Source organism: Chenopodium quinoa, unplaced genomic scaffold (assembly GCF_001683475.1).
Source record: "Chenopodium quinoa cultivar QQ74 unplaced genomic scaffold, ASM168347v1, whole genome shotgun sequence".
Lineage (NCBI taxonomy): Eukaryota > Viridiplantae > Streptophyta > Magnoliopsida > Caryophyllales > Amaranthaceae > Chenopodium > Chenopodium quinoa.
Genome location: NW_018743051.1, coordinates 369416 through 393410, shown reverse-complemented (window position 1 = coordinate 393410; position 23995 = coordinate 369416). Strand labels below are relative to the sequence as shown.

At 36.9% G+C, this 23995-nt stretch overlaps 4 protein-coding genes across 4 annotated transcripts; 3 read left to right on the top strand and 1 right to left on the bottom strand.

Moving 5' to 3' along the window:
• Window positions 1-1881: 1881 nt before the first annotated feature.
• Window positions 1882-2922, top strand: LOC110731038. The gene has a single exon (XM_021910889.1). The coding sequence runs from the start codon at window positions 1882-1884 to the stop codon at window positions 2920-2922; it is 1041 nt and encodes a 346-aa protein (XP_021766581.1).
• A 3406-nt stretch (window positions 2923-6328) lies between these two features.
• Window positions 6329-8342, top strand: LOC110730971. The gene is made up of 2 exons (XM_021910821.1): window positions 6329-7534; window positions 7623-8342. The coding sequence occupies exons 1-2, from the start codon at window positions 6337-6339 to the stop codon at window positions 8237-8239; spliced, it is 1815 nt and encodes a 604-aa protein (XP_021766513.1). The 5' UTR covers window positions 6329-6336; the 3' UTR covers window positions 8240-8342.
• A 71-nt stretch (window positions 8343-8413) lies between these two features.
• Window positions 8414-9056, bottom strand: LOC110730952. The gene is made up of 2 exons (XM_021910799.1): window positions 8682-9056; window positions 8414-8597 (listed from the first exon to the last, which is right to left on the bottom strand). Exons 1-2 carry the CDS (start codon window positions 9000-9002, stop codon window positions 8457-8459), a joined length of 462 nt encoding a protein of 153 aa, XP_021766491.1. The 5' UTR covers window positions 9003-9056; the 3' UTR covers window positions 8414-8456.
• Window positions 9057-12120: 3064 nt separating this feature from the next.
• Window positions 12121-18227, top strand: LOC110730951 (NAC domain-containing protein 90-like). Its single transcript, XM_021910797.1, has 3 exons — window positions 12121-12676; window positions 14062-14363; window positions 17754-18227. The coding sequence occupies exons 1-3, from the start codon at window positions 12526-12528 to the stop codon at window positions 18126-18128; spliced, it is 828 nt and encodes a 275-aa protein (XP_021766489.1). The 5' UTR covers window positions 12121-12525; the 3' UTR covers window positions 18129-18227.
• The last annotated feature ends 5768 nt before the right edge of the window (window positions 18228-23995 follow it).

The window sequence follows — 23995 nt, the reverse complement described above, 5'->3', positions numbered from 1 at the left end:
AATGAACATTTTTCAAGTGATCCAAAACTAAAAAATTTAAATGACGTCATTAGAAGGAGATAAGGGTGCAGATAGTGCTGCCGGTATTTGGGTGTAGGCAAAAATTTGTACAAAAACTACTCACAACTTCACAAGTCATACACTCACACCTATGACCTATGTTTTTTTTTTTTTTTTTTTTTTTTTTTTTTTCGGGAAACCCATGTTTGTTACAAGACACATTCACGAATATTATATTTCTCATAGTATGCGTTTTTTCTTGTCTGCCATTAACACTTATTAGTTATTACTCCTTGGCCTATATAGAAAATGACATTTTGCTGCAATAATTGGGGTTGCATATTTTGGAAGGCATGTAGAAGTTGCTATGTAATGTATTTGTAGAAAACAACAAGAAAATTGACTGATTTGTCAACAAGTCAACATTTAAATGACATATTTCTTTTTAAGGTTAAATTGCATTTATTCTGTGAAATCAAATGGTACTAAATTAGGCCTAGCTCTCCATTTCATTGTCCTTATTAGGAATAAATGAATAATACAGCAATATAATCCTCGCTTTGTAGCATCTTCCATCCAAAATACATTTAATTTCCTCTTTCTAGCCTCTTTTGTTCACCGTATTTTTCTCTTAGACTTAATTTTTTAGTTACTTTGTATATTAAGTTATCATGTGAATAAATCATCACTTCCTTTCATACTCGTTATTACACCCTATTTCACTAATTTGTCTCTTATCAATTGCAATCTCTGCCTATACATAATTTGAAAAAAAGGCAATAAAACTTTGTGGGGCAATAAAAAACAAAGGATTTTTTGTGAAAAACTACCTTTTATGTACAACTTTTTGTGAAAAACTACCTTTTAAAAAAATTGTTGTAAATGCAAAGGGGATGTGGATAATACAGATTAGTGAATTACACATACATTAAACTAGAGGGTATTTAATTGTGTTTACTAAAATCTATTCATAAGTACATCGTATATGATAATTTTCGTGGTGATAAATGAATAAATAATAAAATCTTTTGATATACGGAGTATTAATAAATAACAAGAGCTATCGTATTTAATTTTGTTTACTAAAATCTTTTTTTTGATATATACGGAGTATTATTCAAATATTATGGCATGACACATTTATCTTGTGAAAAGTTTCACTAGTATCATATCTTCTCAATTATAACCCCCACTTCTCGATGATGGAAAAAATCCTCTTCTCGAAGCCAATTCTTGTGAGGGAAAACCCCCACTCAACTCCCCCAAATCCTCCTGAAATGATAGACCAATTGGTCAGATCAAATAAAAAACCTAAAAGAAAAATCAATCATTTGATTTTTGGGAAGGATCCTTCGAATTCTGACCAAATCATGGAGTTTGAGAATGAGGGGGAAATTCAAGGTATTACCCCCCTACAAAAAAATATTTCTTTTGCTGTTGGAAAAGATAAGGAAAAGAAAAAAACTGCCAATAATAATGATAGTAAAACAAAGAAAAAAAAAGATACGCAAAATATTTTCAAGCAAAAAGAAGTCCTTAATGCCCCTTTACAGCCTATAGTCAATATAGATGTAAGTGAAAAAGACTCTCAAAAACGCTCTTACCAAGGGAAAGAAAATCAGCAACCTTTTAGCAGCACACTTGAGAATTCAATCCATAAAGAAGCAACTCAAGAGGTTTCTATTCCAGTGAACATAAAGACAACACCAAATGACAATTCCGAATGTGATCAAACTGTTGATGCCACCGGAGAAGACCCTATGTGTTGGTCAGACAATGGAGGACTCGTACATGGGCATCTTAAACCCCCTGATCCATGTGATGGAAGTCAACATCGAGACATGGGTGGAACCGATTATTAAACACAGGCAATACATAACGATGGATATCAAAAGGGTAGGAGCGACTCCATGGTATTTCACGGAAGTATATGCTAGCCTAGACCCTACAAAAAGAAATGAGCTTTGGCAAGAACTGAAGGATTTTTCAAATACTAATAATAAACCGTGGTTAGTTGCGGGGGATTTTAATGAAACGAGGTTCTCGTGGGAGAGAAGCTCTAGCTCTTCTGAAACCCATCGTCGGGAAACTTTATTTAATGAATGGGTTCAAGACATTGGACTCTTAGAGATTGAGTTTAGTGGCCCAGCTCATACGTGGTCAAGAGGGAAAAATATTCACACATACACAAGTGCAAGACTGGATCGTGCTTTTTGTAATGGGGACTGGAGTCTACAGTTTGCTAATGCTGCTTCAAAAAACCTCCTAGCTATAGGATCAGACCATTGCCCGGTTTTAATTGCTCCTAATGGCTTTGCCCCGATTTCAAATGTTAATAAACCTTTTAAATTCCAAGCCGCATGGTTGACCCATGAAAATTTTCGGAGCTTTATTGAGGAAAAGTGGGATAAGAATGCACCGTTGATCCCTCACCTAGAAAAAATAGCCAATGATCTCCAAGATTGGAATAAAAAAATATTCCATAATATTTTTAGAAAGAAGAGGATCCTTCTTGCGCGTATTGGGGGTGTACAGAAATGTTTGGCACAACAAAAGTCTAGAGACATAATTAAATTGGAAGCAAAGTTAAGGAAAGAACTGGATGAAGTGCTAGAGCAAGAAGAACTTCTTTGGTACCAAAAATCCCGAGTGGAGTGGATTCAAGATGGAGATAGAAATACTACTTTTTTCCACTTGAGCACGATTGCAAGGAGGTGGAGGAACAAAATTAGTGCCATTAAAGAAGAACCGGAGAGTGATTGGATTCATGATAAAAACCGAGTGCAAGAAGTAATCGTTAAATATTTTCAAGACTTATTTTTGGCAGAAGGGGAGTTGGAACAAGGATCCCTGCCAACTGATATATTTCCTGAGTTCACCTCTCGTGACTGGAATAATTTATTAAGACCATTCACACAATGATGCCTCACTTGACGTCATGTACTCAAACAAGTTTCGTCCCGGGGAGGCAAATTACAGATAACATAGTAATTGTACAAGAGGTGCTCCACACAATGAAAAACAAACAAGGAGCAAGGGGGTTTAATGGCTATTAAAATTGACTTCGAGAAGGCGTACGATAGGCTGCGTTGGGAGTTTATACACGATACACTCCTTGAGATTCGTTTCCCTCCAGTAATTATTGAAGTTATTATGGAGTGCATTTCAACGTCTTCGATGAAAGTTCTTTGGAATGGAGACCCAACTCATGCTTTTAGCCCGGGTAGAGGAATTAGGCAAGGTGACCCTCTATCACCTTACCTCTTTGTCCTATGTATGGAACGGTTAAACCAAGTTATTGAAGAGTCTATTATCAATAATAAATGGCAGCCTATTAGAGCAAGCAGGAATGGACCAAAGCTATCAAATTTGTGCTTCACGGATGACATAATTTTATTTGCGGAGGCAAATATTGATCAAGCAATGATTATTCAGGGATGTCTAAACACCTTTTGTGCAGCTTTTGGCCAAAAGGTTAGCCACGCCAAGTCTAGAGTCTTTTTTTCTCAGAACATGGAGCAAAGTTCGAAGGCTGCCATTACAAATGCGTTACGCATGGATATGACTGATGATTTGGGGAACTATTTGGGTATGCCCACTTTGTCAAGCAGAGTGACTAAAAACACTTTTGCTTACTTGTGTGACAAGGTGGATAGACGACTTGCGGGGTGGAAGTCAAAATACATTTCACTTGCTGGAAGGATCACTCTAGCTAAATCCTCTATTAAGTCTATAAGCACATACGCAATGCAAACGGCTAAAATCCCAAGAACCATCTGTGAGGAGTTGGATAAAAAGACGAGAAGGTTTGTTTGGGGTGGGAGTGAAGAAAAAAGAAGAATTCACTTGATATCCTGGGAAACGCTTCAGCTTCCAAAACAGCAAGGGGGATTGGGAATGAGATCAACGAGAGATGCCAATGCTGCTTTCCTCACAAAATTGGGATGGCGAGTTCTAACGGAACCTAACTCCTTGTGGTCTAGTGTTCTTCGTGCAAAATACTGCAAAGGACGGTGTGATGTAGATATGTTTGAACCTAAGTCAAATATGTCGAATGTGTGGCGTGGTATAACCGAAAATGCTAGAGTCTTGTGTACGGGAACTCGTGTTGCCATTGGTGATGGAAGACACACTCTGTCTTGGGACCATAAGTGGGCTACCTTGATCAAAGTTCGAATCCAAGCAGGAGACAAAGGGTCGAGGCAAATGTGAGATGGTTAGCACCACCTTTTGGCTGGCTGGTTCTAAATACGGATGGTGCAGCGAGGGGTTCTCCTGGCCCTGCAGGGGGAGGAGGACTAATCAGGGATAGCACTGGTAAGTTTATGTATGCTTACTCACTGAAGTTGGGGTCTTGTAATGCTTTTGTTGCAATTTTAGGGTTTGTAGTAGGGAGAGAAAATTTAACAGTTTAGAAACTAATATACCAACTATGAATTTCAAAACAATTGTGAAGTCAATTTTGTCATTCCAATAAATCTAGTAATAGAGAGACGAAATTGACAAATTCATCAGTGAAAGTAAATAAATTTCTAGATTTGATTCATTAAGAGAAAGCTCCAGTTAATCAATTTGATAAACAAAATTTGTTTATCAAATGGCAAAATGGTAAATAAGACAACATAAATGCCTTGTCATCATGGCATTTTCAAAAATATATCAATAACAGTGGGATCCATATTTTCTAAGAAGTTGTTGATTTATTTACAATTTTGTCAATAACTTGTATTTTCTCATTCTTGTCAAAAAAAAAAAAAAAAAAAAAAAAAACTTGTATTTTCTCATTAATTTCTAGTGTTTGTATTTTGTGTATTTTATGAGGTTGAAGATTATGTTTATCGGATTATGATATATGCTCTTTTTTCATCATCTGTATGTACTTCATACTCTGATCTATATTCTTTTTAAGAAAATTGGAATTGAACATGCTCTTTGAGATTGATCAACTTGCTCTTTAATTAATTACAAATTATGTTCTTAAAGGTAGCTATGCGGGTTTAAAAATTGTTTTTTTGGGTCTAAATATGGGACTTGTTATTCATCGCCCGCAAATCTCTACATAAAGCCCACATTTTATAATTTTTTGACAAATTTGCCCTTTTTATAATTTTAACGGAAGATAAATTTTTCGCACTAAAAAAATGTGGAGCAGCACCGGATCGCCGAGGATCACCGGAGAATCGCCGTCGTCATCGGAAAACGAGGTTCGTAACGCATCGTAAGGACGAAATGGTGGCTGGCGCCTAGCCAAAAGGCCATGCCGTGGTTGTGGCGCCTAGCCAGGACGCCGCCACCGTGGTCACGGCGCCTGGTGGAGAAGCCTCGACCATAGTAGTGGCGCGTGGCCAGGACGCCGCAGCCACGGCCAAGGCGCCTGGCCACCACGCCGCCACCATGGCGGCGGCGTCCTGACCAGGCGCCCCGGCCGTGGCTCCGGCGTCCTGGCCAGGCGCCAGTAGGGGAATATTTTTTTTTTTTTTTTTTTTTTTTTAATTTTATTTTTTAATTTAATCCCCTTTTTTTTTTTTTTGTTTTTTTTGTTAATTTAATCTTAATGTAATTATATTTATACGGTATATGTTATTGTTACAGGATTATGGTGGAGACGGAAATGATTACAGTGGGATTTTTGTACATGATGGCCTGTTCGAAGATGCTCAACAAGCGATTGATTGGGCAAAACAGGTTGCAATTAGATCAGGCTTTTGTTTAGTAGTAGCAACTCATAAATCTCAACGGGATGGTAGAATGGATCGCATTTTGAGATGCGACCGTTATCGCAAAAGAGAAGAACGAGATTTCAGTAAAGCGATTCGGTTTGACTCAAAGCGGAAAGGTTGTGGGTGTCAGTTCCGAGTTAAGGTTCGACAACATCAAAGGCGTGACGGTTGGGAAGTGAAGGGTTACGGCAAATGGGGATATCACAACCATGAGCTGATAGCATACAAAGTGGGGCATCGGCAGTTAAGCGGCCTAAGTCCAGCTGCGAAACTAGTTGTAAAAGAAATGAGTGATGCTCAAGTGAAGCCCGCTAAAATATTAGCGTCTGTGTTAGAGAAATTCCCCGAAGACCAGCCAAACCGAAGACACATCTACAACGTCAGAGAGAAATTGAGGTTTGAACGGTCAGAGGGAAGGAACCCTATACAGCAGCTTCTGCACCAGGCACAAGCACGTGGTTACCTTTACTGGTTTGAATCTGACGAAGACACATCGGAGGTAACTCATTTGTTCCTTGTCCATCCTGATTGTGCTGATATGATTTCGTCTTGGCCATCTGTGATTTTGATCGATTCAACGTACAAGACAAACAAGTACAAGTTCCCACTGGTTGAGATGGTTGGGATGGCTCCAACGAACCAGAACTTTCTGATTGGTTATGCAGTCATGAAGGATGAGACGGCTGCGAGTTACCGTTGGGTGTTGGAAAAGTTGAGAAACTACATCGGCCCAAATGTACAGCCATCGGCCATCGTAAGTGATTGTGAGGGAGGTCTTTTTGCCCCTATAGCGGAGCTGTTTCCGGAGTCGAGCCATTTACTGTGCACATGGCACATCAACAACTGCGTGAAAGTCAAAGCCTACAACCTTTTCAACAAGAACTTAGATTCAGCAGAGAGATTGGTAAATGGTAAGTGGCGGAAGATCCTGCAAGCTACCACGGAGGCAGAGTACGATCGAGCCTTGGAAAACTTAAAGGATGCGTACAAGTGGTGCCCGCCAATCGTAGACTATGTGATGCATCAGTGGGTACCTCAGAGGGAAAAGTTTGTCAAATATTGGACGAACCAAGTTCTTCATTTTGGGAACACTACGACATGCAGAGTCGAGAGCGCTCATAGAGCTTTGAAGGACTGGATTGATTCTTCCACGGCTGCTCTGGATACACTGTTCGAGAGAATAAACAAGGCTATTGATACTCAGAGGAACGGCATCAAGAACTATCTCGAGGACTCCAGACGACGACATGGCATGTTGTATGGCCATTTCATATTTAAGATTCTCCACGGTCGTGTGTCACACCACTGTTTGGGGTTGATTCTGAGCGAGTATACCAGGATGAGGGAGTTGGGCGATGAAGTGGCTATTCGGTGCGGATGTGCTATATCAATGACTCATGGATTACCTTGTGCATGCACCATTCACCGCGTAATTACGCAAGACAGGGCGTCGTTACATGTCGATCAGGTTCATCCATTCTGGCGGACGCTCGTTATCGGAGAGCATGCTGTTCCGCATACGGTTCACCGTGAACAGGAGGAGTTGGAGCAGTTTCAGATGATGTTTGACCAAGTGTCCTCCAGTCACCCTTCGATCATTCGTAGTGCTACACACATACTTCATGACATGTTCAATACATCGTGTTTGGATACCGAGGAACCGGAAGGGGTCGAGCGACCTAGGGGTCGACAACCACGGCGGAACAAGAGTGCGTTTGAGTACATTCGCGGTCGTGGCCGTGGCCGTGGCCGTGGTCGTACATCCTCATCAAGTGGCAGCCAATCATCGTCGTCGGTGAATATGCCCGGCACCGGTAAGACATTCGACTTCAATTTCTTTTGTTGACTGTTTGATTAGTTTACTGTTGACTTGTTTATTGTGTTTATTGATGTGTGTAACAGGGAGAATGGACATTGAACATTTTCCATATAAGGACAGGATCCCTAATATCATGATGCCATTCTTGGACGGGTGGAATGATGTCATTGCAGATGGTAACTGCGGATTTCGGGTTGTGGCGGATGTGTTTCAAATGGGTGAAGACAACTACGGTTTAGTGCGGCAGTTGATGTACAGTGAAATCGCATCAAACCGAGATGTGTATGGCCATGTGTACGGCGAGGACTTGGATAGGTCTCTGCAGCGTATCCGGTGGGGAGGGGGACCTTGCGGTCAAAATCATTGGTTCGATGCGCCACTTGATCTCTTTGCCGTTGCAAACATCTACAAGTGTGCAGTCATGCATTTCGGCCTTGGTTTACATAGTCGAGCCTATTATCCATGTACAACGGTTCTGCCCTGGTGTTCGCGCGAGACCGTTACCAGACCGGTAAGGGACGTTGCTATTGGATTTCTTGGGCCGTCATACAGACATTTTATCCGATTAGACATGTCACCCGATTTTCCGGTCCCAAATATCATACCGAAGTGGTATGAAATTCGTAGAGCAAGCGTGGAGGGTTGGGATGCTTTGTACCATGCTCGCGTGCAACAGTGGAACAATTTAATTGCCATGTAGTTTTTGTTGATGTACACCTACCTTTTACTATGAGGCCTTGTATTGTCAATACTATGTCATTTCTATGTGTTCATTTTTAAAAGATAATGTTTCATTTTAAAAACTAACAACAATAATTTCAAATATTACAAACTAAAATGATAATATTGAATTTTAAAAACTAAGAACAATAATTTCAAATATTACAAACTAAAAAGATAATGTCTAATTTCAAATATCAGTAATCCCTCTGTGACGCCCACTGCCACTGCTCAAGGGTCCGTTCCAGATCGTCAATAACAGCTCTGCCTGATGCACTCGTCATGCAGTCCCTTTCCTCAAAAAGTCGGTGTCCCAACTGCATAATCTTGCCCATCCACTACACAAAACAAAAAACATGAAACGACGTATTATACATATATATATTAAAATAAGAGAACAACAAATAAAAGATGAGACGTACCGCATAAGAGGCAGTGGCAGGTGGCACATCGTCATCATCTGCGTCGTCGATGTCTTTGATCAACCTCGGGTGCGAGTGCCGGATGTACCATTCCATGTAGTGCTGGTCACACATGGCAGTCACCCCACTTGGCGGCCGCTGCAGCTCCGCCGTCCATAGGCGGGCAACCATCGGAAACTGCTCCCACATGGATATCATGTTTGACGGCCATTGGACGACGTACTCCTTCGACGACGCAGATCGTACCGCCTTACTGGGCCATGCCGGTGGAGGTGGGACAACTTGGACAAATCCAAGCTGGCGAAGACAGCGCTGCGGCATGTACGCCTCTACGATCTCGCGATACTGAATCAGTCCAGTGTAGAGGGTCCTGGGTACCCTATTACTAGGGTTCTGGCCGAAAGGCATCCAGTTCACCTGCACATTATTTAAAATCAGTAACAGTCATAAAATAAAGCATCAGATTGTAAAAGTAGAAATAATTTAATCACTGTACCTCTAAGGGGGACATCCTGTCAAGCGATAACCGTATGGAGCGCGCGGTCAACGGACTTCTTCTCGACACGCGGACTCCACGCACAGGCACGTGGCTGGCCATCACCAATGGGAACCGGGTCGCGGTGTGGTCGAAACGCAGGAAAATACTCGTATATTCAGGTCTGTAACAACGTCAGACATCCAGTGATACCTGCTGCATCAGCCCGGCTCGAGAATCCTAACTGGCGATACAGATACGCCAGCGTAGCCGACCCCCAAGAAAACTGGCCTACTCTGTCGGGCTCACACGCGTCAACTATGTCGCGTGGCCTGAGCTTGTTCCCGCTCTTATCCGGAAACAAGGTACACCCGAGAAGAAGAAAAACATATGCAGCCAGCTGTGTGTCCTGCGTCCTACGTGCCGTAGGGTGCAAACATCGCTGCAAGACGGCTGCGATCTTAACGCCGCCGTGATCCCACACACCAAGTGCCGATGTGTACAGCGCAGCCCTATCCACCGTCAACAGCTCCGCTAGTAAATCTGCCTGATCCGCATCAGTGACGACAGATGCTCGGTTTCCCTCCACGGGAATCCCAAGGATGGCCTCGACGTCATGCAACATGATCGTCATCTCACCGAACGGAAGGTGGAACGAGTTCGTATCCGGCTGCCATCGCTCAACGAAAGCCGTGATCAGCGTCCAGTCAATCCTATCGTGCATGGTGGCAGGAAGGTGACTCACTCTAGTGGCCCTCAATCGCCCGACCATCTCGCTCTCCTCCGGCCAAGCATCAGCCCAGCTACACAAAAACCTACAAGTCTTTTCCCGGGTTTGGCATTTCAAAATGCCTGTATCCAAAGCCCTCTCCTGGTCCTCCCAAATACGGGTAGCGATGTGTCCTAAAAAGCTAGGAATCACACTCCCGTCTATAGGTCCCCCGGCCACCTCACCCCTCACCATCCAAGAATCATTAACGGCCCTCGACCGTTTTCTGCTACCCGCAGACACAGTGGACGCAGATGATGTGCCAGATCTACTAACAAACCTACCATCTCGACCCTTACGCACATCTACCCTATGCGTCTCATACGTATCATCAAGTCTCTGACTGAATGGACCGTAATCATCATATGGTCCACTCTGATCGTCGACATCCTCATCTGCATCATCCTCGTCCTCGACCTCCTCCTCCTCGACCTCCTCCTCCTCCTCCTCATCATCATCATCATCATCTTGATCGTCCGCAGAACAGTGCACCCGTTCTCTGCGGGCCGAGGCCGAAATACCACGGGATCTAACGTGTCTGGGCCCCGAGCTCTCCATTGAGTAGATCGTACTCCTCACGACGTCAATACTCTTCCCCGCACCAGGTCTAAATTGCGATGCCTAACTCCAAGTAAATAACGAAACATAATAACGAAAACAAATTAAAAAAAGTCGAAAATAAACACAAAAGCAAATAAACAAGTCACGGAAATAAAATTATAAACATAAAAAATATAAAATTAAAACAAATAAAAAAACAAAATTTTAAAAAAAAAAGATAAAAAAAAAAAGGGAACATACAATTTAAAAAAAAGAAAAACAAATTTTTAAAAAAAAAAAAAAAAAATCGAAAATAAAATTTAAAATTAAAAAAAAAACAAAAAAAAAAATTTAAAAAAAAAAAAAAGAACGAGGCGCCTAGGCAAGGCGCCTGTACGGTGGTGTCGGCGCCTAGCCCAGACGCCACTACCACGGCCGTGGCGCCTAGCCTCTGCGCCGCCGCCGTGGTAGTGGCGTCTGGGCTAGGCGCCGCCACCACCGTACGGGCGCCTTGCCTAGGCGCCTCCGCCGTGGTGGTGGCGTCTCGCCTTGGCGCCCCACCGTCGCCGGAGGTTTTTTTTTTAAAAAAAAATTACAAAAATTAAAAAATTTACCTTCTGGCCGGCAAACCGCCTTCCGCCCACCGCCGGTGCCGCCACTTCCTTGCCGGGCCGCCTCGACATAGCTCTAGAAATAATTTAGAGAGAGAAAGTGGAAGTAGAGAGTAGAGAGAGAAATTGTGTGTTTTTTAGTATGAGGGCAAAAGTGTCATTTCACTCTTATTTTGTGGGCTTTATGTAGGAATTTGCGGGCGATGTTTAACAGTTCACCTAAATATTATGTTCATGTTACATGAATACATAGTATATGTTCTTTTGGGTTCTTGTTCATTTGCTTTAACCCTATGTTATTTTGGGATTTATAATCTTCATATTATTTTCTTTTACCCCTTATGCACTTTAATTTCGAGTTCATGTTTATTTTGTTTAGCTAGCTTCTATGATCATAATGATCCATGTTCTTTGAATTTACCCTCATGTTCTTTAGGATAGGTATTGAGGGACGCGTGTTTATGTTTTAATTTATTGAGTGTCATTCTTAAACAGATGCATGAATTAATTTTTAATCAATCTATTGATGTTAGGTCTTTGATTTGGATTCAAACAATTAAATTGGGCATATTGTTAATTAGTTTATTTTGGAAATCAAATAAATTTGGTATTTGACATACAACATACATTTTTAACAAACATAGTGTTTTCAATCCGCTAATTAAGGGACTATTCTCTACACTAACTAAACCTTATAAACTCAATAGCCCTAATTTCCTTTTAAGATGAATTAATCGGTTTATGGAAGGAATCCCTTAAGAGTGATGGTAAAATCCAACTTTTTAATTCATTTTTGGTGGTAAAATAAAAAATTTAGAAGATTATGGGGTGGTAAAAGACAATGCAATTTTTGTTTTTTTTAGAAGATTAAAATGGTCAAAGTTGAAAAAAAGTCAAATATGTCAATTATTTATCAATAAACGGAGTATTTATTTTTAAAAATAAAAGGTGTAATATACTACTTCCGTTAAATATTAGTTGCAATGTTAGGGTGTTTTTATAAGATATAAAATATTTTTTAAGTTTCGACTACGGAGACGGAGTAATATTTAACGGTAAGTAGTATCTAAATGACTAAATCCTAAGTTCACAAACATAATTCTTCATAAGCTTGACTCACTGTTTCTCATTCAAATAATAGTCTATCTTGTACTTACTGACACACGCTATAGCTTGAATATTATTCTTTAACAAACCGTGTCATCTAAGAGTACATACAATTTTTTTTTTAACACATCATAACTTTTTTCTAAGAAATTTCCACACTTCTTCTCTGTTGCCCCTTTGATTGACTGATTGTGTTCCATTATTTATTCATTCTTATCATCATCATTATTTCACTTGATCTTCGTCTATTTTTATTTGCTTACATTTTGGTCATTTGTTGTTTATTTTTATTTTAAAAAAAAAAAGGTGAAGTTGATGAAATAATATATAATTATTTTTACAATGGAAGCACCAGGGTTTCGATTTTATCCTACAGAAGAAGAGTTAATATCATTTTATCTTCAACAAAAGCTTCAAGGACGAGCAACACAAGATATCGATGGTGTTATACCTGTGGTTTATATTTACGACTATAATCCATGGGATCTTCCACGTATGTTATCTTCTATCTCAGCTCAACCCTTCGATTTTAATTTACTTCGTACATTTTAATTTGTTTCAAGTCACTTAATTAACTCCCGTTTTTATATACTTCGTTCTATCATTTGGAATTGTTAGTCACATTGTAATCGTGATTTAGTCAAATCACATTAACATTTTTTGTTACATAATACATATATGAGCATTGCATACCAACAAGTTGGAAATAATATAAACTTTTAAGTAATACGAAATGGATAATCACAACTAAAAATAAAATGTACCGTATGTTAAGGTAGCTAGCTAGCAAGTAAGCTATCTCATCAAGTGACAATATATACGTAGTATATTAATTCCCTTTGTCCGGTACATAAATGTAGAGTCGGACCAATTTTATTGTGGTGGCTAGATACCTTTCTTAGCCATTGTTTTCATTCTGCTAAAAAAAAGTGAAAAAAAGTTTCTAAAGATCGATCATCAATATCATATTACACTCAATTTTGGAGGGATATATGTATATTTATTTGTATTAAAAGAGATATAGATAGAAAGTAGCAAAGCCTAAGGTTTTTTTTATTTTTTTTATTTTTTTTAATAAACTTATGATCGAGAAAAATTGTTAATTTAATCATCATTTTAAAATGGTTCTATTTTGTCAAAAAAAAATAAAAAAATAAAAAGGTTCTAAAAAAAGGTCCGTATACCACCTACCTTAAATTTTAAATTTCTAACGTTTAACAAAATTGAACACAATATCACACCATTAGGTTAAACCTATGACCCCTAAGGTTAAACCTATGACCCCTACACATTTTTTTTCCTATTTAAAAAAATTGTAATTTTTTTTTTTGGCAACTTTAACATATTATCTGTGAGATATAAAATATTTTAAAGTTCAAAAAAATATGAAACGGATGTAGTATATATAAAACCTAACAACTTGTTTTATGTAAAATAAGTTATATATTTTGAATAATTTAAAAAAAAAATTTAAATATGTAAAGCCCGACTGGTCAAGGGTATCCGATCGGTTAGGGGTACCCTTTAATAAGTAACCATGCATCAATGCATGGTTGGTCATGGATTACTCGATCGATCAGGCCAGACGGCCACAACCACACATAAAACTTTGTGAAAACCTAATTTATATCTTCGTTTGGCATTACTGTGGTTTTCTGTTTTTTGGTTTTTTTGTTTTCTAAAAGTATATGATATGAGTAATATAATGAATCAAAAATTATATAAACTTATTAAAATTATGATAATTTTGAAAATTGACAACAGAAAAGTAGAAACATTTTTTTCTTGTTTCGTGTTTTTGGTTTAAAAAAAAGGAAACTGAAAATCAAAACTGATGTCAATCAAGCCCTTAATTATATTATTCTGCATGCATTGCAGAATTATCAGGGGAGCGATGTAGGAATGATCCACAGCTACAAGAATGGTTCTTCTTCATACCAAAGCAAGAGCGAGAGGCTAATGGAGGACGGCCGAACCGCCTCACCACCCTTGGTTACTGGAAAGCCACCGGGTCTCCTAGTTACGTCTACTCCTCAAATAAAATCATAGGAATTAAGAGGACAATGGTATTCTACCGTGGCCGAGCTCGCAGTCGATCAGGCTCTAAGACTGACTGGAAGATGAATGAGTACATAGCCATTGATGATCAATCCTCATCTTCTACTAATCCTGTTCCATCTGTAAGTATATTTCCTTTTTTAAACTATAATAGACTTTTTTTTTTTTTTTTTTTTGTAATAGACTCTTTTTTAAAAATAAAAAATAAAAAAAAATAGACTACGGAGTAATTAACAAGCATATGTCACTTAGATTTCAATTCCTCTCATTAGTCATTAGGGATTTATCACGCCATGATTAGCTCCACAAGTTTTTTTTTTTTTTTTTTTTTTTTTTTTAGATGTGTCGTTAATTTAAATAATTTGTGTAAGGTCAACTCAAATTAATTTCCATAATTTAAAAAACATATAATAATAATAATAATAATAATTTTTATTATTATTAATTTTATAACTTTTGTAATGTCAAATCCTAATAATTTATAGAAAATTTTAGAAAATAACACCATACTTTTTTCAAAAATGAATTATAATATAACACCATATATTTTCAAACTTTTATAATAACAATAAGTTTTTATTTTCTTTTATTGAAATTAATTAAGTGTCATCCTAGAATATCAGAGAGTACGTACTTAATTATTTTGTAAATTTAATAAGTTAAGCATGTCAATAATAATCCTTAAATATAATTCATTATTATTCTTTTGGCGCTATCCTTAGCCTAAAATTTTTAATAGAGAATTTCACTGATGCATGGAACATTTTTTTCTTCAAATATTGATATACTAATTAGAAAATAATTTAAAAAAATGAAAAATTAGAGAGATAAATTATAGAAGTGAATTTGTTGAAAAATAGATCTCCAAAGTATCATCACATACAAGTCTCCTACATTGGTCAAAAGTTAATCATTTTATAAGCTAAGGCTAAGGGGTTACTTCTCTTATTGTCGTATGATTTTTGGATGAAACCTCATTTGGACTTCTAATGTTGACTCTCTCTTTTGATTTGCGGGTGCAACCCAATTTCGTGTTTAATAGAATGTTAAAGTATCCCAAAGATATTGCTCATAAATCATTAGAAATGTGAACAAGCCTAACATCATTACGTTCATTAGACAAATATATATCGTTGATGGTTTGTGTTTATATACCGTTGTTAGTTATTTTATTTTTTTAATCAAATTAAGCACAATATAGAATGAAGGTCATTTTCAAAAGTGTAAGATCTTGTTATAGATTAATTTGAATATTTTAGTAATACTTTTGAAATGGTGGTCCGAATATATATTACTGGTATATTATAATCAACCTCTTTAATGAAATAAATTAATCTAATACAAAGTAAGTGATAACCTATATTAAAGATAATTTTTGAAGGAGATGGCACATAAAACGTGAAAATTTATAAATTGAATTTTAAATTGCAACATCATAATCATAAGATAAAAATAAATAATTGTTTAAAAGTATAAATTATATAGGTCTAGTTGTATGAAAAGACAAGCAAAAACAAATTTGCCTACTCTCAGCACGACCGGAAGGCGAGCATAATTTTTATGTACGAAACTTGAACGTTAGTCAAGATAGAATTATGGAAATTCTATTGAAATCAGTGGCGGATCCAGGATTTCCAACTTGGTGAGTCACTATTAATTATTGATTACTTGTGAAAGTACAAATAATTTTTCCAAATCTTGTTCATAATTAATTTCAATCCAAAAATTATATATATATATATATATATAAAAAATTATATTTCACCAAATCGATTTCAATCTAAAATAGGACACAAAAATCCATAATACAACCAAATACTCCGTACTACTTAAAAATTCAATCTTACAAGTTGAAAATATTACAAATAACATGTTACAAACAAATAGTAATATAAAACTATTACATTAACTTTATGATTTTTTACTTAGATTTGTGGAAAAATATTAAAATTGGTTGTACAAATATAGGATATAAAATTATAAATAGAAGCAAAAATTATTAATAATTGTTAACTAAAAAAATGAGATAACTTAAGAGACCTGTTATTAAGTATAATCGGTCTCTTTAATGAAGAAAGAAAGCAACTCCAAAATTTGAAATGCAATAGCAGCATCAAAGAGACCACTTACATTAATAGTTGGTCTCTTTGATATTTTTATAAAAACAGATCGCCTCTCTATAAGAAGCGGTCTCTTTAATATTTTTATTTTAAAAAAAAATTAATTTTTTCTGGTGCTGCGTGACTCAGTCTGCACCAACACAGATACGCCAATCCGCCATTGATTGAAATTGGTCGGGGTCGTTTTGTTTTTATTCGTCTTTTAGCAAGAACCCACCTTTGTAATTACTCCAAGATTCCAAATATTTTTTTGGCTTCTTTTGTCAACTTACTAATCTGATTAGTCTCCTACACAGGAGTTGTTCGGTTCACCTATTTTTATTTATTTCAGTTCTAATAAATTCAGATAAGTTAATATAGGCTCAGATAAGTTAAGTTTAGGAAAAATAAGTTCTAATAAAGGTTTTTCAAGTTCAAATTACAACTATAATAAGTTTTAATAAATTTCAGATAAGCTCCTCAAAAAAAAAAGTTCAAATAAGTTAAGTTAAATATAGATAAGTGAAAATCAGGTGAATAGAATACACCTTATTCCCTCTGTTTATAATAATCACAATACTTTAACCAATATACAAGTCAATATATAAGTTGGACCACTAATGTTTATAATTCTATATTACTCAGAAGCATAAATTAATATAATGAAAAAAAACTTAAAAACTAATCCAAAAATAATTTAGATGTCAACATTTTTTTTTGTATATTTGTAAAAAAAAATATAGTCAAAGTTAGCATATAAATAGTGCAAAAATCAAAGTATTCTGATTATTCCGAAACGAAAGGAGTAATTTATTTTTGGAAAAAGAATAATCTTCACTTTTTATTTCAAAAATGTATAGTCACAATCTTAGGGTTCGTTTGGCATTGATGTGGTTTTCTGTTTTTTGGTTATTTGTTTTTTAAAAGTATATGATATATGTCCCATAATGAATCAAAAATTATTTAATCATATTAAAATTATAATAATTTTGAAAACTGACAACAGAAAAGTGGAAACACCTTTTTCTTGTTTGCTGTTTTTGGTTTTAAAAAATAAACAGAAAACTGAAAACCAAAAATGATGCCAAACAAGCCCTTAATTTTTTTTTTTTTTAATTTTTTTTTTATTGTAATATTTGTTTAGTTTTGGAATTTGAGCAGATAAAAAATTGGGAAAAAATATAAGTCATTCTCTTCCAAAGATGACACATGCTGATCAAAAGTGATTTTTTCCCTACATTTTATCTAAAAATTTTATAATGATCATTACGTAACATTTCTGCATAAAAACATGCATTATCTTGCATGCTCATCTTCGAGCTTACATTCGTAATGTGCAATCTCATCATTTTTATTTATATATATATACGAAAAAATAATAGCTATCTATTGACAAACAATTGATACATACAGCAAAAGGGAGAGTTTACGGTATGCCGAGTTTACATTAAATCAAAGTGCTTACGAGCATTCGATAGACGGCCGGCTGCACCACCACAGCCACCACCACCACCACCCATGAATAGACCGGTATTAGGTCATCAAGTTGATAATGACCAACCAAGTTCATCGGAACAAGCTCGATCGAGGGTCGAGAATAGAAGGTGGAGATCAAGTGAGAGTTCTTCATCCTCAGGGGATCATCATCATCATCAAGCTACAGGCAATAATAACACCAATAATGATCCTTCTCAAGGAATTAATCATGAATTCAACATTTTATTGGACATGGAAATTGATGATAAGCATTTGTGGGAATTGGATGATTCATGGATGAACAACTTTTGATCTCAATTGAAGTTACTCCGGGCCACCTGTTAATCTCCGTTTCAAATTATTTGCAATAATTAAACATAATTTAAATAGTTTTTTTTTTTTTTTTGTTTTAGAAAGTCAAGAAACGGAGTATTATCTGGTTTGAGCACATTGACATTGGCAATTACTCCGTACTTCACATGCATTATGGTGGATGAGAACGAAAGATGTGGATCGATTTCTAACCTAAGATTTTAATTAGTAGCATTGTCAAAAAATTCAATTCACTAGTTGGTCTAAATCAATTAATTCAGAATTTTTTTCAACATTCCCTATTTTTATATCCTATGAACTTATTGTTATATCACTTAGCTAACTAGCTTAGTTTGATTATATATATATTTTTTTTTTTTAATCAATTTAAAATTATTTTAATTAATATTTTTATCATTTAAATGGAGAGAACATGGTTTAATTCGTCTTTATTGAAAATTTTTGTTCCTTAAATATTTTGTATTAAAAAATTTCAGGGTAAAAAGAACATAACAGCTAGTTGAATGAATTGAAACTTATTGAGATCGCCTCTTCATTTTTTTTTCTATACCTCTGATTAAGCAATACAAGGTTAAGGAAAATCATTTACACAAATCTTGGCATAATATTGGAGCTCTAGCAGCCTAGCAAACCTATACAATCTCAGTTTTTTTTTCCCCTCTCTGTGGGCATTATATTTCCTCCATTCCTTTTTAATTAACAAATTTAAAATTTTGACACTATTCATAAACTTACTTTGACTGGCTTTATTTTGTGATTATTTGATATAGTAAAACATACTCGTTAATATTTGTTACTTGTTAGAACCTTTTCAAAATGTATTTTTTAATATTATCAACTTTTTTTTTAAAAAAAAAAAGGTTTTTCTAAGCTATACCCCTAAGGTATTCGAGTTTCTAAGGTGTACCCATACTTTTTCAAGTTTTTAAGTTGTGCCCTTCAACTTCTTATCAATACTAAAATGTACCCTTATTAGTTGTTTAAAAGTTATTTGAGAGAGTGATTTCGTGGCTTCAGTTTTCATTATTAGGGTTGCGGTGGCTAAGATTTCTTTCTCCTATCATTTCCTTACCTTTTATCATCTTTTTATTAAATTTATAGTTAACTTTAGGTGACATGGAAGTCCCAAGGAGGGTACCATTCATTAATGGTAGTGAGTTGAGGGGCATAACTTTAAAACTTTAAAAAGTATGGGTACACCTTAGAAACTCGAATAGATTAGGGGTATAGCTTAGAAAACCCAAAAAAAAAAATTATTTATTGGCAAATATAATAATAAAAAAACGTACAATATCAACTAAAAAAAACAAAGAATGTACAGAATACTGTATAAGCTAAAAATCCCGCGCTCCCCCTATCTTCTTCATTGCATGCATTCTCAACCACGCATCATTTAAGAAATGGCTATCCGTTGAAGCCTTGAAGGTGAATTGTCTTTGGTCATAAGGGTGTTCTTCAAGGTGTTCGGAAAAGAAAGAAAAGTAAAATGTGACATTACAGAAGAATTTAGGATAGATTTAGGTATCTAAGTATCTTTTTCATGCATGTGAAAATGAAAACTTGGAGTCTTGGACCATCTATCACTCAAAAGAATAGCCGACAATGTAATCCGAGAAAATCTAACTAAATTCTAGTTCTAGTAAATATTCAAGAGTACACCATTTCTCAATCAAGCGATTATGCATTGTAGAATTGCACAAACATACGGCTTGATCTTTCATTCATTGAGGCAAAAGTATATATACAAAGCTAATTCCTAGAGTTACCTTAATTAGGTTACTAGAAATTAGGAAACACAATAAAAGATAATATCAAATATTCCCAAAATATATCCTACCAAAATATATCCTTAATACCTCCCTCAAGTTGGAGCACTAGGATCATAAGTGCCCAACTTGGACAGAACATGGTCAAATTGTGACTTTCCAAGAGCCTTTGTGAAAATGTCGGCCAATTGAGTAGTCGTAGGAACATAAGATGGAGAAATCAAGCCTTCAATAATTGCATCTCGAACAAAGTGACAATCGACTTCAATATGTTTGGTCCGTTCATGAAAGACCGGATTCTGAGCGATGTGCAAAGCTGATTGACTGTCACAAAATAACTTGATAGCCTTAGGATGATGCACACCCAAACTCAACAACAATCCCTTAAGCCATTTGAGCTCACAAGTAGCTGCATACATAGCCCTGTACTCGGCATCACAAGAAGACGTAGCCACAGTTGGTTGCTTTTTAGTCTTCCAAGAGATAGGCGAATGACCTAAAAATACCAACCAACCTGTGACAAAACGGCGAGTTAATGGACAAGCCGCCCAATCCGAATCACACCAACCTTCCAAGGTGAGGTCACTAGTAGCACTCAACAAGATACCCTGACCCGCAGTACCTTTCAAATAACGGACAACACGAAGAGCTGCTTCCCAATGCTCAATGCGCGGCTCTTGCATAAACTGAGACAAGATATGAACGGAGTATGCTAGATCAGGTCTAGTTACCCCTAGGTAAATCAAACGACCAACCAACCTACGATACACTTCCGGATCTGCAAGAAACTCACCTGTGGCACGACCAAGCTTGTGGTTTTGCTCCATAGGAAAACCACTTGGCTTAGCCCCTAACAAACCTGCTTCAGAAATAATGTCCAACACATATTTTCGTTGACATAAAAATAAACCTGAAGCACTACGAGCAACTTTTATGCCCAAAAAATACTTCAAAGAACCTAGATCCTTCATCTTGAAACAATCACTGAGATAAGCCTTGAAACCAACAAGTGCAGCGGAATGATTCCCAGAAATAATAAGATCATCAACATATACTAAGACATTAATTTGAATTGTGCCTTTGGTATACGTGAAAAGAGAATAATCAGAGTAAGATTGAATGAAGCCATACCCTTTTAAAGCCGTAGTTAGCTTTACAAACCAACACCTTGGTGCTTTCTTCAACCCATAAAAGGACTTCCTCAAGCGACACACTAAAGAAGGATCTTCACCTTCAAACCCGGGAGGTAATTTCATGTATACCTCCTCAGCAAGATCACCGTGCAAGAAAGCATTATGCACATCCATTTGATGGAGTTCCCAGTTCTTTGATGCTGTAATTGCAAGAAAGGCCCGAACCGTTGTCATCTTTGCAACTGGAGCAAACGTTTCACCATAATCTATGCCTTCCTGCTGATGATTACCAAAAACAACCAATCGAGATTTAAGTCGTTCAATATCACCAATAGACAAATATTTTGTCTTGTACACCCATTGACTCCCTAGAGCACGTTTACCAGGGGGAAGGTGCTCTAAGGTCCAAGTACCATTATCTTCCAAGGCTCGTATTTCCTCTTGCATGGATTTCCTCCAACCTTCATGTTTCATGGCCTCTTTAAAGGATTTCGGATCATGACCACCAACAATAGCTGCCAGAAACTTACAATAATTCACAGAAAACTTGTCACAATTTATATAATGTGCTAAAGGGTAAGGAGTACCTGAAGGAGTGTTGGAGGACGGAGAGGAGGGAGACGGACTATTAGCAAAAACGGAGTGAGTCACATAATCTCGATGTCGTACATTTGGAATTTTTTCTCGAAAACCACGCCCCAAGAGATGAGGAGCTGCTGCCTCGGCACTACTGTTGTCATCACGAGAAGGAGACGGCTGCTCTGGACGTTGGCAGCTAGCAGAATCAACCCCAGACTCGGTTGTTGTCCCCGCGCTCGCGGGTTTTTCCTGCGGGGAGGCAGTAGCTCCGTGCTGTTGGGCTACCTGCGATCCCGTGCCCGCAGGTTTCCCCTGCGTCTATAACCCCATGCCACCCTCAATGGCACCATTAGACACCACATCAACTTAAGAGCCCTCAAACTCAACAAAATCATCATGTACATCATAACCCGACTCAAAAACGTGAGGCTCAATGTTAACATCTTCCGGAGTAGAAAATGGAAACACATCCTCAACAAATTTAACATCATGAGACACAAAAAACACCTTAGAGTCAAGGTCATACAAACGCCACCCTTTCTTCCCAAAAGGGTAGCCCACAAAAATACACTTCCGACTTCTACTTGCAAACTTATCTCCGTTAGTCCTCTGATTATGTGCAAAGCATAAACACCCAAAAGTACGAATGTCATTAAACATAGGAGGTTTATTAAAGAGTATTTCAAATGGGGTTTTATTTTGTAGCAACTGAGTAGAAGTACGGTTTATTAGGTGAGCAGCGGCAAGTACACACTCATCCCAAAAATAAATAGATAACTTGGCTTGGAATCTTAAAGCCCTCCCAACAGACAAAATATGTTTGTGTTTTCTCTCAACCCTCTCGTTTTGTTGCGGAGTACCCACAAAAGAGGTTTGGAAAATAATACCCGTAGTATCAAAAAAATCACGCAAACAATTAAACTCCGTACCATTATCGCTTTGCACAATTTTTATGGTTTGTGAAAACTGTCTTTCCACCTAAGCAACAAACATCAAAAATAAACGAAACACCTCCGTTTTATCATTCATTAAATAAATCCAAACGGCTCTAGAATAATCATCAACTATTGTCTAAAAATAACAAGCTCCGCATGACGAAACATGTTTATACGGGCCCCACAAATCAGAGTGAATTTTCTCAAAAATTCTAGATGCATTATTGTCACTCAAAGGAAAACTATCTCTAGGATTCTTAGCACGCATAAATACTTCACATCCTTTATTTAAACAAGCTTTATTACTAACTGTGGGAAGCAACTTAACTACTTTCTCGGAAGGATGACCCATACAACGATGCCACAACTCCAACTCTGAATCTGCAGTACTCACATGATGTAGCGAACCCGTTTTGCTAAAGTAATACAATCCGTCCCTCCTAGTGCCCGTTCCAATCAGCTCCTTCGTTTGGTCCTGTGTAGCACAAATATAAGAGTTAAATTCGATAGTGCAATTAATATCATCGTTTAGTTGCGAAACAGAAATCAAGTTGCAACTCAAATTAGGGACATAGAGTACTCCGGTGAGAGTAATCTTGTCCAATAAACAAACAGAGCCAATAAGAGATGCCGACACAGTGTCTCCATTAGGCAATCCAACTGGGCACTCAAAGCTTTTTGTGTCAAAAAGCCAATGTTTTTCTCTTGTTACATGATGCGTAGCTCCTGTATCAATAATCCAAGAGGTATCATCGAACTTACCACTCAAACGATTATCAAAAATTGTAGCATTACCCATCAATCCTGTAATCGTCTTCCACTGTTCACTAGAAAATAACCGACCCGAAACAAAAGAACTTGTGTCGGCTGTACTTGAGCCACTGCCTGTGACCGCATTGGCCTTCACCGGACCACCGCGACCACAGCTTGTGATGCGGTTCCAAGGCATCAATATTGTTATTATAATTATTTTTATTGTTATTTTTAGTTTATTATTAGATGACCGAATTTATTAGGATATTTTTGTTAGTTTAATTCGGTTAGTATAAGATAAGCTTAACTTTAAAGATCATATTTGCAAAACATTATCTTTACAAGTTAGAGTTAGTTTCCTAGTTAGATTAGAATTTGTTTTACCGATTTTTAGGCTAATTATTTATCTTATAAATACGTGATGGTGTTTAACGAAAAGTATGATTGATTGATTTGAAATTTATAAAGTTTTACGTAAGCTTGTGCTTGTGTATTATTGGCCTAGTTTAGGTTTTAAGCTCGTGTTGCTTAGCGTTTCTTGACCGAGACTCAAGATTCCAAACCTTTCAACTGCGATTGAAGGTTATATCCATCAAAATTCATATCAAATTGGTGTGGCTGCTGTTTGACGAGGGACGAGTTTGACAATTTGTGTCAAAAATCTCAGTTTCGAATGTCAT